Source organism: Megascapheus bottae, chromosome 25 (assembly GCF_031878675.1).
Source record: "Megascapheus bottae isolate mThoBot1 chromosome 25, mThoBot2.hap1, whole genome shotgun sequence".
NCBI classification, from domain to species: domain Eukaryota; kingdom Metazoa; phylum Chordata; class Mammalia; order Rodentia; family Geomyidae; genus Megascapheus; species Megascapheus bottae.
This window is the reverse complement of record NC_143533.1, coordinates 1,410,415-1,423,018: the sequence shown is the minus strand read 5'-3', so window position 1 is coordinate 1,423,018 and position 12,604 is coordinate 1,410,415. Positions and strand designations below refer to the sequence as shown.

The window sequence follows — 12,604 nt, the reverse complement described above, 5'->3', positions numbered from 1 at the left end:
TTGGGTCTTTGCCCAGGGCTACTTGGTGTGAAGTTGCTGGTCTGAGCCTTGCAAGGAGGCCTCTAGCTCTCTCTTAGCTCCAAACTGCTTATTCTAAACAGTCACAATAGAGAATCTGGGGAATTGAGAAAATGGAATTTGATTGACTTGGTTATAGCTTGAGTAACAGCAGGATCGACCTTAGTTCTGACAGGTAGGGGTCTTGAAAGCTAGGAGGAACAGAGATGAGCTCAGCTTCTGGACCAGTGGGGCTCTGTGGCCAGTGTTTTGATTACTCTGATTTGCTCCTGATGGTAATCGCTGATGCGGAGGACATGAAATGGACTGACAAGGTGCAGGAGGTCGGAGGAAGAGAGAGACAAGTTCGCTGCCATACTTCTGGCTCCTTTCTGCTTTATTTGTAAAAGGAGAACACTAGACTAATTGCTCAGCTGCTTCTAGCTCCTGACATCTTACGAATTTGTCTTGTGCACTCTTGTCTGTTTAAGAAGAGGTTCTTTACACCTAGCCTGTTAAACAGTCCAGGATGGTTTGGCCTGACTCATTTTTCACTAATGTAGCTGGTAAAGTAAACGTCCTCATCATTTAATGGTGTTGGGTGGAACCCAAGCCAGAGCCTATCTTAGGATTTTTAGGCAGTTTCGATGCCACAGTCCTAGTGGTGAATGTGTTAAGACAGAATTCACCTTAAAGGATTTTCTTCAGACAGTTTAAGTCATTGCAAGTACAAGTATATTGTTGTAGTCAGGTTTTGTTCTTTGAGGCTTTGGGCCACTCAGGAAAGTGTTTATTAATTATATCCAATCTCTTGTTCTCCCCACTGATCCACTCTAGTAAGAACTAACTTCTCTGCATGATGGCTCTGCCTGTCACTTGTGAACTGGTGGCCAGGACTTCATTCTGTGAGGCCCCGATGTCCTTCAGGAGGACCAAGTTAGAGGCTGGACTAGTGGCTCGTGTTTAGTGAGCATCTTGCAGCTCTAGGTTTCCTGTTGGCCACATTTGTCAGGTTTTATGGAATTGTCACAGGAGCCCTGCCGTCAGCCGTGCAGCTCCAAGCCCCAGGCCCCATTGTGGCCCGCTGCTTTTACCATGGGAAAAGTTTAGAACAGTGGTGCTTGTTTGTGTGCCATGGTGGCCCTGATATCAGAGCCTCTACTGGAGAAGTGGGCCAGGCGGCACAGAGCGTGGTGTGCTGGGTCCCGAGTTAGAATAGCCTGTTGTGTTGATGAGGGAACTGGGCTCCAAAGGTAGAAGCCAGACAGGCTGACTCTGAGGTCACCGTCCTTCAGTCCGGGTGGCTTGCCTGCATTCTCTCTTCAGTGTCATAAGACCTTCCTGGAATGCTGTTGTTGTTGAAGTGTAACAGAATTCTCTGTGCTGTGTTCAGGGGGCTTTTCAACGAGACCGTTTGTGAGAAGCGTCCAGCGTCAGAGCTTGTCATCCAGATCATCTGTCACCAGCCCCTTGGCTGTCAACGAAAACTGCATGAGACCCTCGTGGTCCCTGTCTGCCAAGCTACAGATGCGCTCTAGTTCTCCCTCCCGGTTCTCGGGGGATTCCCCGATTCACGGCTCGGCCTCAACCCTCGAGAGGATCGGAGAGGCTGGGGATGACAAGGTCTCCATCTCCTGCTTTGGTAGCTTACGGAACCTGTCAAGCAGCTACCAGGAGCCAAGTGACAGCCATGGTCGCCGTGAGCACAAGGCTGTAGGCCGGGCCCCGCTGGCTGTCATGGAAGGTGTGTTCAAAGATGAGTCAGATGCGCGCAAATCGAACTCCAGTGTTCTAGATGCACAGAACAAAAACTTAGCACAAGGGGATTGCCTACCCCCTATCTGCCCCCCATCTGATCCATTTGACAACAACAACCAGATTGCCTATGTAGACCAGAGCGATTCTGTAGACAGCTCTCCAGTCAAAGAGGTGAAGCCCCCCTGCCCCCCGAGCTCCTTCTCAAAGAAGCCCCAGAGCACAGCCAGGAGGCCCTCCAGTGCCAGAGCTGCCCCTGAGCCAGAGCGGGGCGGACGCAAGGGGCGGCCAGCCCTGGCGAGCCAAGACTCCTCTCTCTCAAGTACATCCCCGTCCTCGCCTGTCCCCGTGAAGGCTTCTCTGAAGTCCTCACGTTCTCGCAGCAAAGCGGACTCTGCTGCCAGGCCCAGTGGAAGACACTCGGCCCCCTCCCAGCCCAGAAAGGACTCGTCCTCCAAGTCCCAGGACTCCGGGTCTTCTTCTGCGCAGAAGCAGAAGCCAGCCTCTGCCCTGGCTCACACTGCAGCTTCCACAGCTGCCAAAAAACCATCAGGCCCTGCCCCCAGGGGTGCCCTCCCTCCCGGAAAGAGCAGGACTTCAGACCGAAGCTTAAGCAGAGAGGGCTCCCGCCAGAGCCTGGGCTCCGACAGAGCCAGCATCATCTCCACCTCCAAGCCCACCTCCCCGAGGGTGAGCCAGGCTAGAGCAGGTGAGGGCAGAAGCGACGGCAAGCACGTGCGAAGCTCCTCCATGGCCAGCCTGCGCTCGCCCAGCACCAGTGTGCACTCCGGCCTGAAGCGGGACAGCAAGTCTGAGGACAAGGGGCTGTCCTTTTTCAAGTCGGCCTTGAGACAGAAGGAAACTCGGCGGTCCACTGATCTAGGCAAGACCACCTTGCTCTCTAAAAAGGCTGCTGGGGGCTCTGTCAAGTTGGTAGGGAAGAATTCCCCCGATGACAAGGCTGAGAAAGACCACCAGCCTCCAGGCTCCCAGCAGCCGCACGCGAATGCGGTGGGGAAGGAGCTTGTCTCCAAAGACCCTGCTTCTGCTAAACATTCCCTGCTGTCCTCCCGCAAATCCAAGTCTTCCCAGTTGGATTCTGGAGTTCCTTCGTCTCCCAGCAGCAGGCAGGCCTCAGAGAAAGCCTCCAAAAAGTTACCTTCCAGCATGCAAAGCTCTGCACGGCCTTCTCAGAAACCTCAGTGATGTTTCTGCACCCCAAGTGTTTTATCTGTAAAGATGTTTATTTATTTAGAACCCTCTCTCCCACTAAAGCCCTCTCTGCTTTTGTTTTATATTTTTTGGGTCATGTGCCTCTGTGTGTGTGTGTGTGTGTGTGTGTGTGTGTGTGTGTAGAATTCAACCACAGATTGCTGAAAGTGTCGCCTTATTCTGTCATTGAACCAAATAACAGCCGTAGGCAAAGCATTGCTAGCAAGCTAACTGGAGTCATCGTAGACTGTGCCCCAGTAATCCCTTCCAGCAACTGTGCTACTTCCTTCTAGAGAACTTACAGAACACTCAGGTTTGTTTTGAAACATGAGAGCCACTTGAGCCATGGTGAGTGTATGAGAGAGAGTTACCTGATTACCTGACGTGGCTTTCACCTGAGCAGGACTTGTCCTCGGGAGTTGTCAGAGGCACCAGGAGCTCTGAGCCTCTGATGCCAAAGGGGAAATGAGCTCTCTGCACCATGAGTCCCGCCCTCTGTCTTCATGAAGCTCGAGCTTTTCACCCTACTGTGCTTAGGTGTCTGACTCAGCGAGGCTAGGGAAATGAGCATCAGTGTACAGCATTCAAGAGGACGGTATGTGGGTGACAGTCACTTCTGCTGCCACACACAAACATTTTAGAGGGAGACAAGCCTTTTGCTGCCTTCAGAGCTACAGAGATGGCCTGTCTCTGCTTTCGGGATACTAAATTGCTTAGCCAGAGAGTCAGGCATGAGTTTTCTAAGTGTGATAACTCAGGCCACTGGGATTTTGAGCATTCCAGAGAGCAGTTAGCCCTTCTGAAAGATCCCTAGCACAGCTCGGCCTGGGCGCTGGTGGCTTGGATCGGTACCATTGCCTCCTGTAGTGGTGCTTTGTTGTGTTAGAGGGGGCACTCCATGTTGCCACTGTGTGTGCGCTCATGTGTCCTGTCCAGCTGCAAAGGACAGAAGCACTTCAGGTCCAGCCCGGCGGTCCTGCCTGTAGTAGATCTCATTTATGTTTTCTTTATCTTTGTGTTAAAGATTGAATTTCAGAGTGGAGTTTGGAGTATGTTAGTGTAAATCGCAAAAGGGAAAACACAGAAATCTCACATATAAACAGAATGTTTACTTTTTCCAGGTTTATAATTGGTCTCCTGGCAATACCTTGCAGCTCAGTTTCTAACTCCTTTTCTTTCCCTTTTTCTAGTTTTTAAAAAAATGCCAAGAGAGTTGTAGTTCTGTTTCTCCTTGAATAGCATTTGTCACTTAAAGTAGAGCATGCTGTTATTTGCTATTATGTCCTTCTGTGTGTGTGTGTGTGTGTGTGTGTATGTGTGTGTGGGTGTGCGCATGTGTGTGCACGCATGTATATGCTGGTACTGGAGCTTGAACTCAGGGCCTAGGTGCTGTTCTTAAGCTTTTTTTGCTCAAGGCTGGCACTCTACGATGTGAGCCACACCTCTACATCCTGCTTTTTGGGGATGGTTAACTGGAGATCAGAGTCTCATGGACTTTGCTGTCCCAGCTTGACTTTGAACCATGATCCTTGGCTCTCAACCTCTTGAATAGCTAGGAGTGAGCCACCAGCACCTGGCATATGTTTATGTGCTTTTCATATACTAACTTTTTCTTGGTTGTAGACTTGGCGTTCTCTGTGGGCTTTTGATGCACATGTGGGTCCATACATAATCCCCCCTTTCAGTCTTGCAGTGTATAAAGTGACTTTAACACATACACATGCATAGCTGGCATTCTGCACTGCCTTCCCTTTCCCTTTTTTTTTTTCGCCCTCCCCTCCCCCCCATGAATACCTCTTGGGAAGTATCTCTACTAGGTTACTTAAATTTGCTGCTAATTTGAGCATTAGCTGGTAATTCACAGGGCTGGAGGCCCTCTTAGTTAAGGTAGCTAGAATGTTTTACCCTTGTACCATATAGGGCTTACCTATGCAGCCTTGGGCATGGTACCTAGGGTTGCCTGCATTTCCTTGCACACATACTCACTGCCCACTACCATAGGTGTCCTCATTTTACTGTGCAGATTTCATGGTTTCTCAGAGCAACCCTGCTCTCTGCCTCCCTGTGATTCAGATGCCTAGATGCCCTCATTTCCATCGTTGCAACAGTTGGGGGACAGCCAGGTAGTGTGTACCCCACTCTAACGATCCCATCTTGCTTTTACTTACTGAAGCAGGAGCACTGAATGTGAAGTCAGGATTGGATTGAATCTGAACTTGAACCTCCTGTCTTTGAGCAGTAGGTAGAACCCATTCAAAATTTGTCTGAAGTGCTGGGACAGGCCTTAGAATCATAGTTTGATTAGACAAAGAGTTTTAATAGCATATCTTTTTTTTTGCATAATCAGGTAAGCATTTCTAGAAATAATTTTCACAATGATAGGTCTTATTATTGTGTCCTATAAGAATGGATTTTCCATTATATGTAATTTAAAAAACAACAGAACAAAACTGTGTGTCTTACTTTTCCATGGGAAAATAGAGAGAAAATTTCAGTAATAAAAATCCATAACCTGTATGCCTTTAGAGTTTAGTCTTTATTTCACATTTAATTAAATAGAAAGCATGAGGAAGTTTTATGGCATTGTCTCAGCATTAAGTGATTTCTGTGCTTGGCAAACAGTGAAAATGATATTTCTGATATAGTTGGTATGGCTTTAAGACATAGAGGAGGTTTTTTTTTCCTACAAGTTTGAAGTGCTCTTTGAAGCATATGGCATCTTACAGGACCATTGTTCCTTGGTTTTATTCAGTTCTTTGATAGGTTAAAAGCTTGGTGGGATTTTTTTTTCTTTTAATAATCGTTTTCCTGGTGGTATTTGGCACAGAAAGCATGTGTGTGCTTTAGCTAAAATCATGGGGCTGGGACAGTAAACCAGGTTTCTGGTTGCCCCTCAGATGGGCTTATCAGAATACCGTGTACTCATTAACGCTAGTGTTGCATTTATAATGTTTGCTTCCAAAAGAACTTTTTTAATTCTTCATTTCCTTTTCTGTAAAATACAAGTATACTGAAGTGCCAGCATTCCATAAAACCCTCCCCCCCCCATCTTGCCTTTGTAATCACTTAGGTAACATGGAAGCCCAGAGAAACCTGTAAGCTCCTGTTGCTACCTTTATTTTTACTGGGATTTGAATTCAGGGCCTCATGCATGCTAAACAAGGACTTTACCCTTTGAGCTGTGCTTCCAGCCTTTTTCCTTTATTTATTTTTTAATTTTTTTTTTTTTTTTTTTTTTTTTTTTTTTTTTTTTTTTTGCCAGTCGGGGGTTTGAGCTCAGGGCCTGAGCACTGTCCTTGGATTTTCTCAAGGTTAGAGCTCTACCACTCGAGCCTCTGCACCATTTCTGGCTTTTTTCTATGTATGTGGTACTGAGGAGTCCAACCCGGGTCTTTGTGCATGCTAGGCAAGCACTCTACCACTAGGCCAAACTCCCAGCCCATCCTTTATTTTTTTAATCTTTTGAATAACTTGCTTTTTGCTTGGGCTGGTCTAGATGGAGACCTTTCTATTTTTATGTTTTCTGTGTAGTTAGGATTTGAAGCAAACTCTACTCCACCCAGGTTTTTATGGTTGCTGAGGTGGAGATGTCATACTATTTTACCTGGACTGGCCTCGAACATTCCTCTCTCTCCTGCCCGAGGCTCAGTCCAAGAGCTAGGATTCTTGGTATGAGTGACCCAGCCCAGCTTCCTGTCACTTTAGATCCTCTACCACCTCCTGCAGCCTAACTGAGAGTCAGTGAGACATCCAACACTCATTCAACAAACCTTCATTCAGAGTCCGCTTTGCATATTAAGGAAGCTGGAAGCTGCCTGAGGCCTGGGAGCACATCAGGGCACCAGGGAGTGCTCAAGATGTCTCAGGAAAGTGACAGTTCTCTCCCCATACCAGTGAAGTGGTCCTCTGGAGCATGCCAAGAAGCCCTTTCTCCTCTCTGCAGATATGGCTCTTTCCTAGCCTCTGCTGCTGAGACCTTGAGAATCTGTCACATTGCATGGCCCGTGTTTGTACAAGGTGGATGTGGGGTTCTTTTGCAAAGGGTGGAGTGAGAATTATCATTATTCTACAGCAACTACCATAAAAATCACATGGACACTGGGTGAAGGGAACCTGAGTAGCAGCTGTAGGGAGGATGGGGTGAAGAAGAGGTGTGAGGAAAGCCCACTTATGCCAAGTAAGTGTTGTTTCAAATGGATGGACATGTAAATCATGTTTCATCCTGACCAATTACTGAGCAGCTCAAGGGTTGCTTTTCTGAGTAGCTGTCATTATTGGACACAAAATAAATGAGTGTTTCTGGCCTGAGTTTTTGAGATAGTGTGCAGATCATAAGCACAGCTTTGATAAAACATATCCTATGGAGTGTGTTGAAGCTTTCATTTCTTGGGAGTTGAGAAGGGGCAGATTTTGCTGACAGACCTAGTACCTGTCATGAACACAGGACTTAACTGAGGCACAGGCTGTCCTTGATGTTGCCAGCCCATGTGATACCTGAGTGCCATTGCAGTGTGCATGGATGTGTCCAGTGCACTACGTGTGTGACTGTCCCCCAAATGACGCCTCGTCTCACTTCCATCTAGCCCAGAAAGCATGCTCTTACTACCTATGCAAGCAATCAATAAATCCAAGGCCACCCTCAACCAAAACAGTTCCCCCCCCTCCCCGTGTGTGTGTGTGTGTGTGTGTGTGTGTGTGTGTGTGTGTGTGTGTGTATGATGTGTTGGTACTGGGGCTTGAACTCAGGGCCTGGGCTCTGTTCCTTAGCAATTTTGCTAGTGCTTTACCATTTGAGCCACAGCTCCACTTCTGGCTTTTTGCTGGTTAATTAGAGATAAAAGCCTCACAGACTTTCCTGCCTTTCCTGAATGTGACTCTTCTATCTCAGCCTCCTGAGTAGCTAGGATTACAGGTATGAGCCACTGGCGCCAGGCTGGAGCTTTCTATTTTTGAATTTGTAATTTTTTTCAATATGGCCTAATCAGTATAGATGAGCAAGCATGAATGTGAGTTTTGCATTTGCCTTGCATATCTGTGTGCAGTGTCTGTGGCACATTGGCGAGATTGCTTGTAAATATTCAGTGTTTGGCAGGTGGGAGTGGAGTTGGATATGGTGAACCTAGACTGGTGTAGATAGCCTGGAGACTTTCCTGAAGTATTCTAAAAATAATCTGCCATTTTTCTATAGATTTTCCATTTTTATGACTTCTAGAGTTGTACTGCTGTCACAAAGAAAGAATGTGGCTTTGAATAGTGCTGCAACTTAGTACCTGGGGCAGAAGGAGTTGGCACTTTCCACTCGGAGTTCGTGACAAGAGGAAGGCCAGGGAACTTGGGAGTGGTCTTGTGTGGTGGATTCAGGCTACACCTGAGTGGCATGCATTACAGCCCGTATTTTGCAGGGCTCCCAGCAGATGTTTGCTCTTCAAATCCCACATGTGACTTTCTCTAGGCTTCTCTTAGTAAGTGACAGAGGGTGTCATTCTCAGCAGCATTGCTTAAGCCCCCCCCTACCTCCTTGATGTGATCAGGGAAGGGGTGGGGCCCAGGAATCTGCCTGGTTTTGCAGTCCCCTTTGTAGGGAACCACTGCCACATGTCAGGAGCAAACCCTAGTTGCTCAGTTAGGAAGATGAGGAGAAGTACTGGCTCTGTGTCCTGCCTGGATTAGGGGACTTATGTTTGCAGGCCTGACATGGGCACGCGCCATCTGCTCATGTGGTGGGGAGTGGTAGTTGTCATTGCTGAAGCAGGCCAAGTGTTTGATGGTGTGTGTCCTGCCCCAGAGGCTTTCTCCCAGAGTCCACGGTGGCATGGAAGACTACTGGGAAGGAGGGAAGAAGAAACCAGAAAATTGTGGCCTTGAAAAAGCTGGCCCTGCTTTTTCATACTAATATTGCCCTATTTGGAGCAATTAAAATAGCCAAGCCCAGGCTGCTGAACCTTCTTAGCTCATTCTCCACTATAGCTCATTCCCAAATGTAGTTTCAGGAATGCTTTTTAATTTGAAACGTGAATGGGAAGCATTTTACTTGCAAATTGTGTGTGTGTGTGTGTGTGTGTGTTTACGTGGTAACCCTCAGTGCTATTTTTCATGTAATTTTTTAAAAGTAATTTATCCAAACATTTCAAAGTGTATGTTACCCCTGGAGGCAAATGTAATTTATTTTTAATCTGTGGTGATGTAGGTACACATAATATCTTAACAAATAATCTGTTCTGTTCCACCAGTTTCATCCTGTTGAGCGTTTTGCTGCCTACAAATAGAAAAGAAAACACAATTTACCCAATGCTTTCTAGATTTTAAGGAGTAAGAACTTGAAGGAAAAATCCAGGTTGGGAATGCTTTACCAAGGCCTCCTGGGCCAGCGAAGCTCACTGAATGGTGATCAACACAACGTGACTTTCCTAGGTGCTATTTTGCCAAGTGGAGAGGCAGCCACCCTGTCTGAGGTTGAGTTCTTTGTGGCGAGGTCTCAGCCTCCACAACAGAGTTTGTGTTGGGTGGAGATTTTCCTCACCGACTGTGCCTCTCACCACTGGTTAAAATTGAATTCAAGCCCCATTACGAAAACCACCTTGTGATCAAACCCTTCCCTATTTGTGCTAGCATTTCTCCAATGTTCCACCAGGCTGCATGTCCTATCGTTTAACCTTGTGCTTCAGCCCCTCTTTATCGGCTGCGAGTTCATGTGATTTTCCTCTTTAGTTCCATGATAAGACAGAAGGCACAATGTCTTTCCTAGAGGCCCGGACGCCAAATGTATTGCTCATTTTCAGTTTTCCCACAAGCGCATGAAGTGTGTCACCGACTTCTGTTATTTATTTATATGTTTTGTTATTCAAGGTTGTATGCACTTTTAAGAAGCAGAATTTATATTTTTATGTTTTAAATGTTTTATTTCCAGAACAGCAGTTGATTATATAGTATACAGTTGGAATTAAAAGTGGAAAATGTAACAAAATATAATAAATTTATTACATGATGCCCTCTTCAAACTATATTCCTCCTTTCTCTCCCTTGCCCCATCCTGTATCTTTGTGGTGGTGTCTAATTTTTGTACTGTGTCTATACACAATGATGGCAGTGTTAAATATGAAACAAAGTTACAGGGTACCAACAGAAAATCTTTATGTAGAAAGCTGAAGTGAAAAGATTACATGTGTGCTTATGGTTTTTACTATCTGATTACATTGCTATTCCCAGGGATTTGTCCTGGGCCATGGAGTGGGACATAGAAAAATTTACTTTGCTTGCTTTCCAGCATACTTCCAATTCTTCCCCCACTAAACTTTTATCAGATGCCACACGGGGCATGTGATATTGAAAGGGTTCATTTTCTCCTCAGTCTCCTTTTCCCTCAGATCCTTACTTATTATTATTATTATTATTAATTATTATTTTGGTTTGTTTTACTGAGGATTGAACTTGGGACCTTGCTCAGATCCCTTGTATTTATTTTAACCTTACTAATCTGAGGCTATTTTCATTATTCAGGCCACAACTCCCTGTGGAGGATGTCCTACCACTCATGACCACATGGGGGCAGTAGAGGTCACCGTTGCTAAAAGTCCGGTCTGCATGCAGGTTTTTCGGTTCTCTATTATGTCAAACACTGCTTATTCAGTTTGAGCTGAGGACAGGGTCAGCAAGTGGGGCTCTCCACTCACTTCAGTGCCCCCCGCCAGCATTTGTGCCCAGAGTCTGGTGAACCTAAAGCACAGCATTAGCGTTACAGTTGAGAAAGAGGAGCTGTGTTCCTAACCAAGGATCTGTGCAAACCACATGCCATAAAATCCAAGGAACTGCCTTTGTAACCACCCTAGTTTCAAATGGCAAAATTCTGTTCTAGCTTCTGCTGAAGAGTTTAGCCATATATATATGATACATGGACTATTGCGGCTTTGTTTTCTGCCAGGAAGTGTTCATGTCATAAAATACATAGATTTAATGATTATACAAATATTTCAGAATCAATCTTAGAATTTAGAAGACTATTTTCAATGTTTGCATTGGTTTTCAGTTTTCCTGAAGGAAACTCCTGTTGGCTGTCTGGACTAGAATGTCTGTGTGCTAATGTGGCAAGGCATTGACTCAGCATGGAGTGACTAGAAGCCTGAACATGTTGACAGCTGGCTTCCTGAGTTCTCTACGAGGATGTCTTGGCTTTCCTTCACACTCTCCTTCCACCATCTCCACACAGGGCATCTGGTGATGAAGCCACCAGATGAAGCCACATGTAGTGGCTTCACCTCTTTGTGTGGGTTGGCTGTGCCTCACTCTGAGTGCTTTGGAATTCAGTTTTGCTTTGATCTGACTTTGGCCTGGCAGCATGAGCTCCACAGAGGACTGGGAACTTCTTCTTCTACTTTTCTTTCTCCTTCTTCTCCTCCTCCTCCTCCTTTTTCTTTTTCTTTTTCTTTTTTTTTTGGCCAGTCCTGGGGCTTGAACTCAGCACCTGAGCACTTTCTCAAGGCAAGAGCTTTTCTACTTGAGCCACAGCACCATTTCTAGCTTTTTTTCTACCTATGTGGTACGGAGGAATCGAACTTGGGTCTTCGTGCATGCCAAACAAGCACTCTACCACTAGGCCAAACTCCTGGTCAAGGACTGGGTACTTCTCACGTAGTGATACATTTCTACATCTATAACCCAGTGGCCTTGTACCCTGTTTCTCAGAGCTCTTGAGCTTGGTACTGCTTGGGCTCGAGCTTTGGATTTGTAGCAGGGCTCACGGAATGGTGATGTGAGCACATAGCCTGGATCTGCCTTCTGGCAAGGTCTTGGGCATGTGTCGTTCCCTTCCAGTGGTCAGCATCCAGTTCCAGGGACTTGGACAAGGGTGGCAGGTGTGAAGAAGTGGGAAAAGTGGGGATTGTGCTGTGTAGCCTGCAGATGGACTGAGCTCAGGGTTCCAGGTCTACAAGGCCACTGGGAAAGGTGCCAGTTTACTGTCACCACAAGAAATGGTCCTTTGTGTAGTGCCTCCTTGGGGCCTAGCACCAGGGGTGGAAGGAAGCACACTCCAGGAGTCTGTTACCTCCAGTGGGATTAACATGAGGGTTCACTCTGGCTGCCCTCTGAAATGCCTGGATGGCTCAGTATTTTTTCTCTGGGTCTTTACTCAACTCTCACCTCATAGAGGCCTTCCCTAACATTCTTGCAGCCATTGTCCTCCCCTCCTCCTCCCGTTTCCTCCACATCACTGGTGACCAAGCTACGCAGTGCATTTGTGAGTTTCTACACGAGCTCTCTCAATAGCAGGGAGGTTGCTCCTTTGCAGGCACCTTTGAGTGTCAGGCTTGTGGAGAGGACTTAGCATTTCCTCACGGAATGACTCACCTGGTAATCTGCTGGGTCAACCCCCCTGTCTAGAAATTGGAGAGTAAGCAGAGTTGTAAAGCCTGCTTGGAAACCATGCTTCAGCACAAGACAGGGCTCCATGAGTCTTGTGTCATCACCATGGCAACAGGAGGAGACGCTAAATCATCCCTGGGCCAGAGGAAGGGAAATAAGGCTGCACTCTGTTCCTTGATCACAAGGAGGACTGCTTGTATTTTTCTGGAAACCCTAAGAATCCTGTCTTCCTGGGGTGTAGAACAGAAGCCTCTGGCAAAAGGAAAGGAGGCTTTTTTTTTTT

The 12,604-nt window shown here is 46.6% G+C and overlaps 1 protein-coding gene across 1 annotated transcript in view; it reads left to right on the top strand.

Moving 5' to 3' along the window:
• The window catches only part of Usp31 (ubiquitin specific peptidase 31), a 61,525-nt gene extending 56,044 nt beyond the window's left edge, over positions 1 to 5,481 (top strand). The window contains exon 16 of the mRNA XM_090357834.1: positions 1,391 to 5,481. Within this exon, the coding sequence (XP_090213960.1) occupies positions 1,391 to 2,958 (1,568 nt within the window). The 3' untranslated portion in view covers positions 2,959 to 5,481. The remainder of the gene's footprint in view (positions 1 to 1,390) is intronic.
• The last annotated feature ends 7,123 nt before the right edge of the window (positions 5,482 to 12,604 follow it).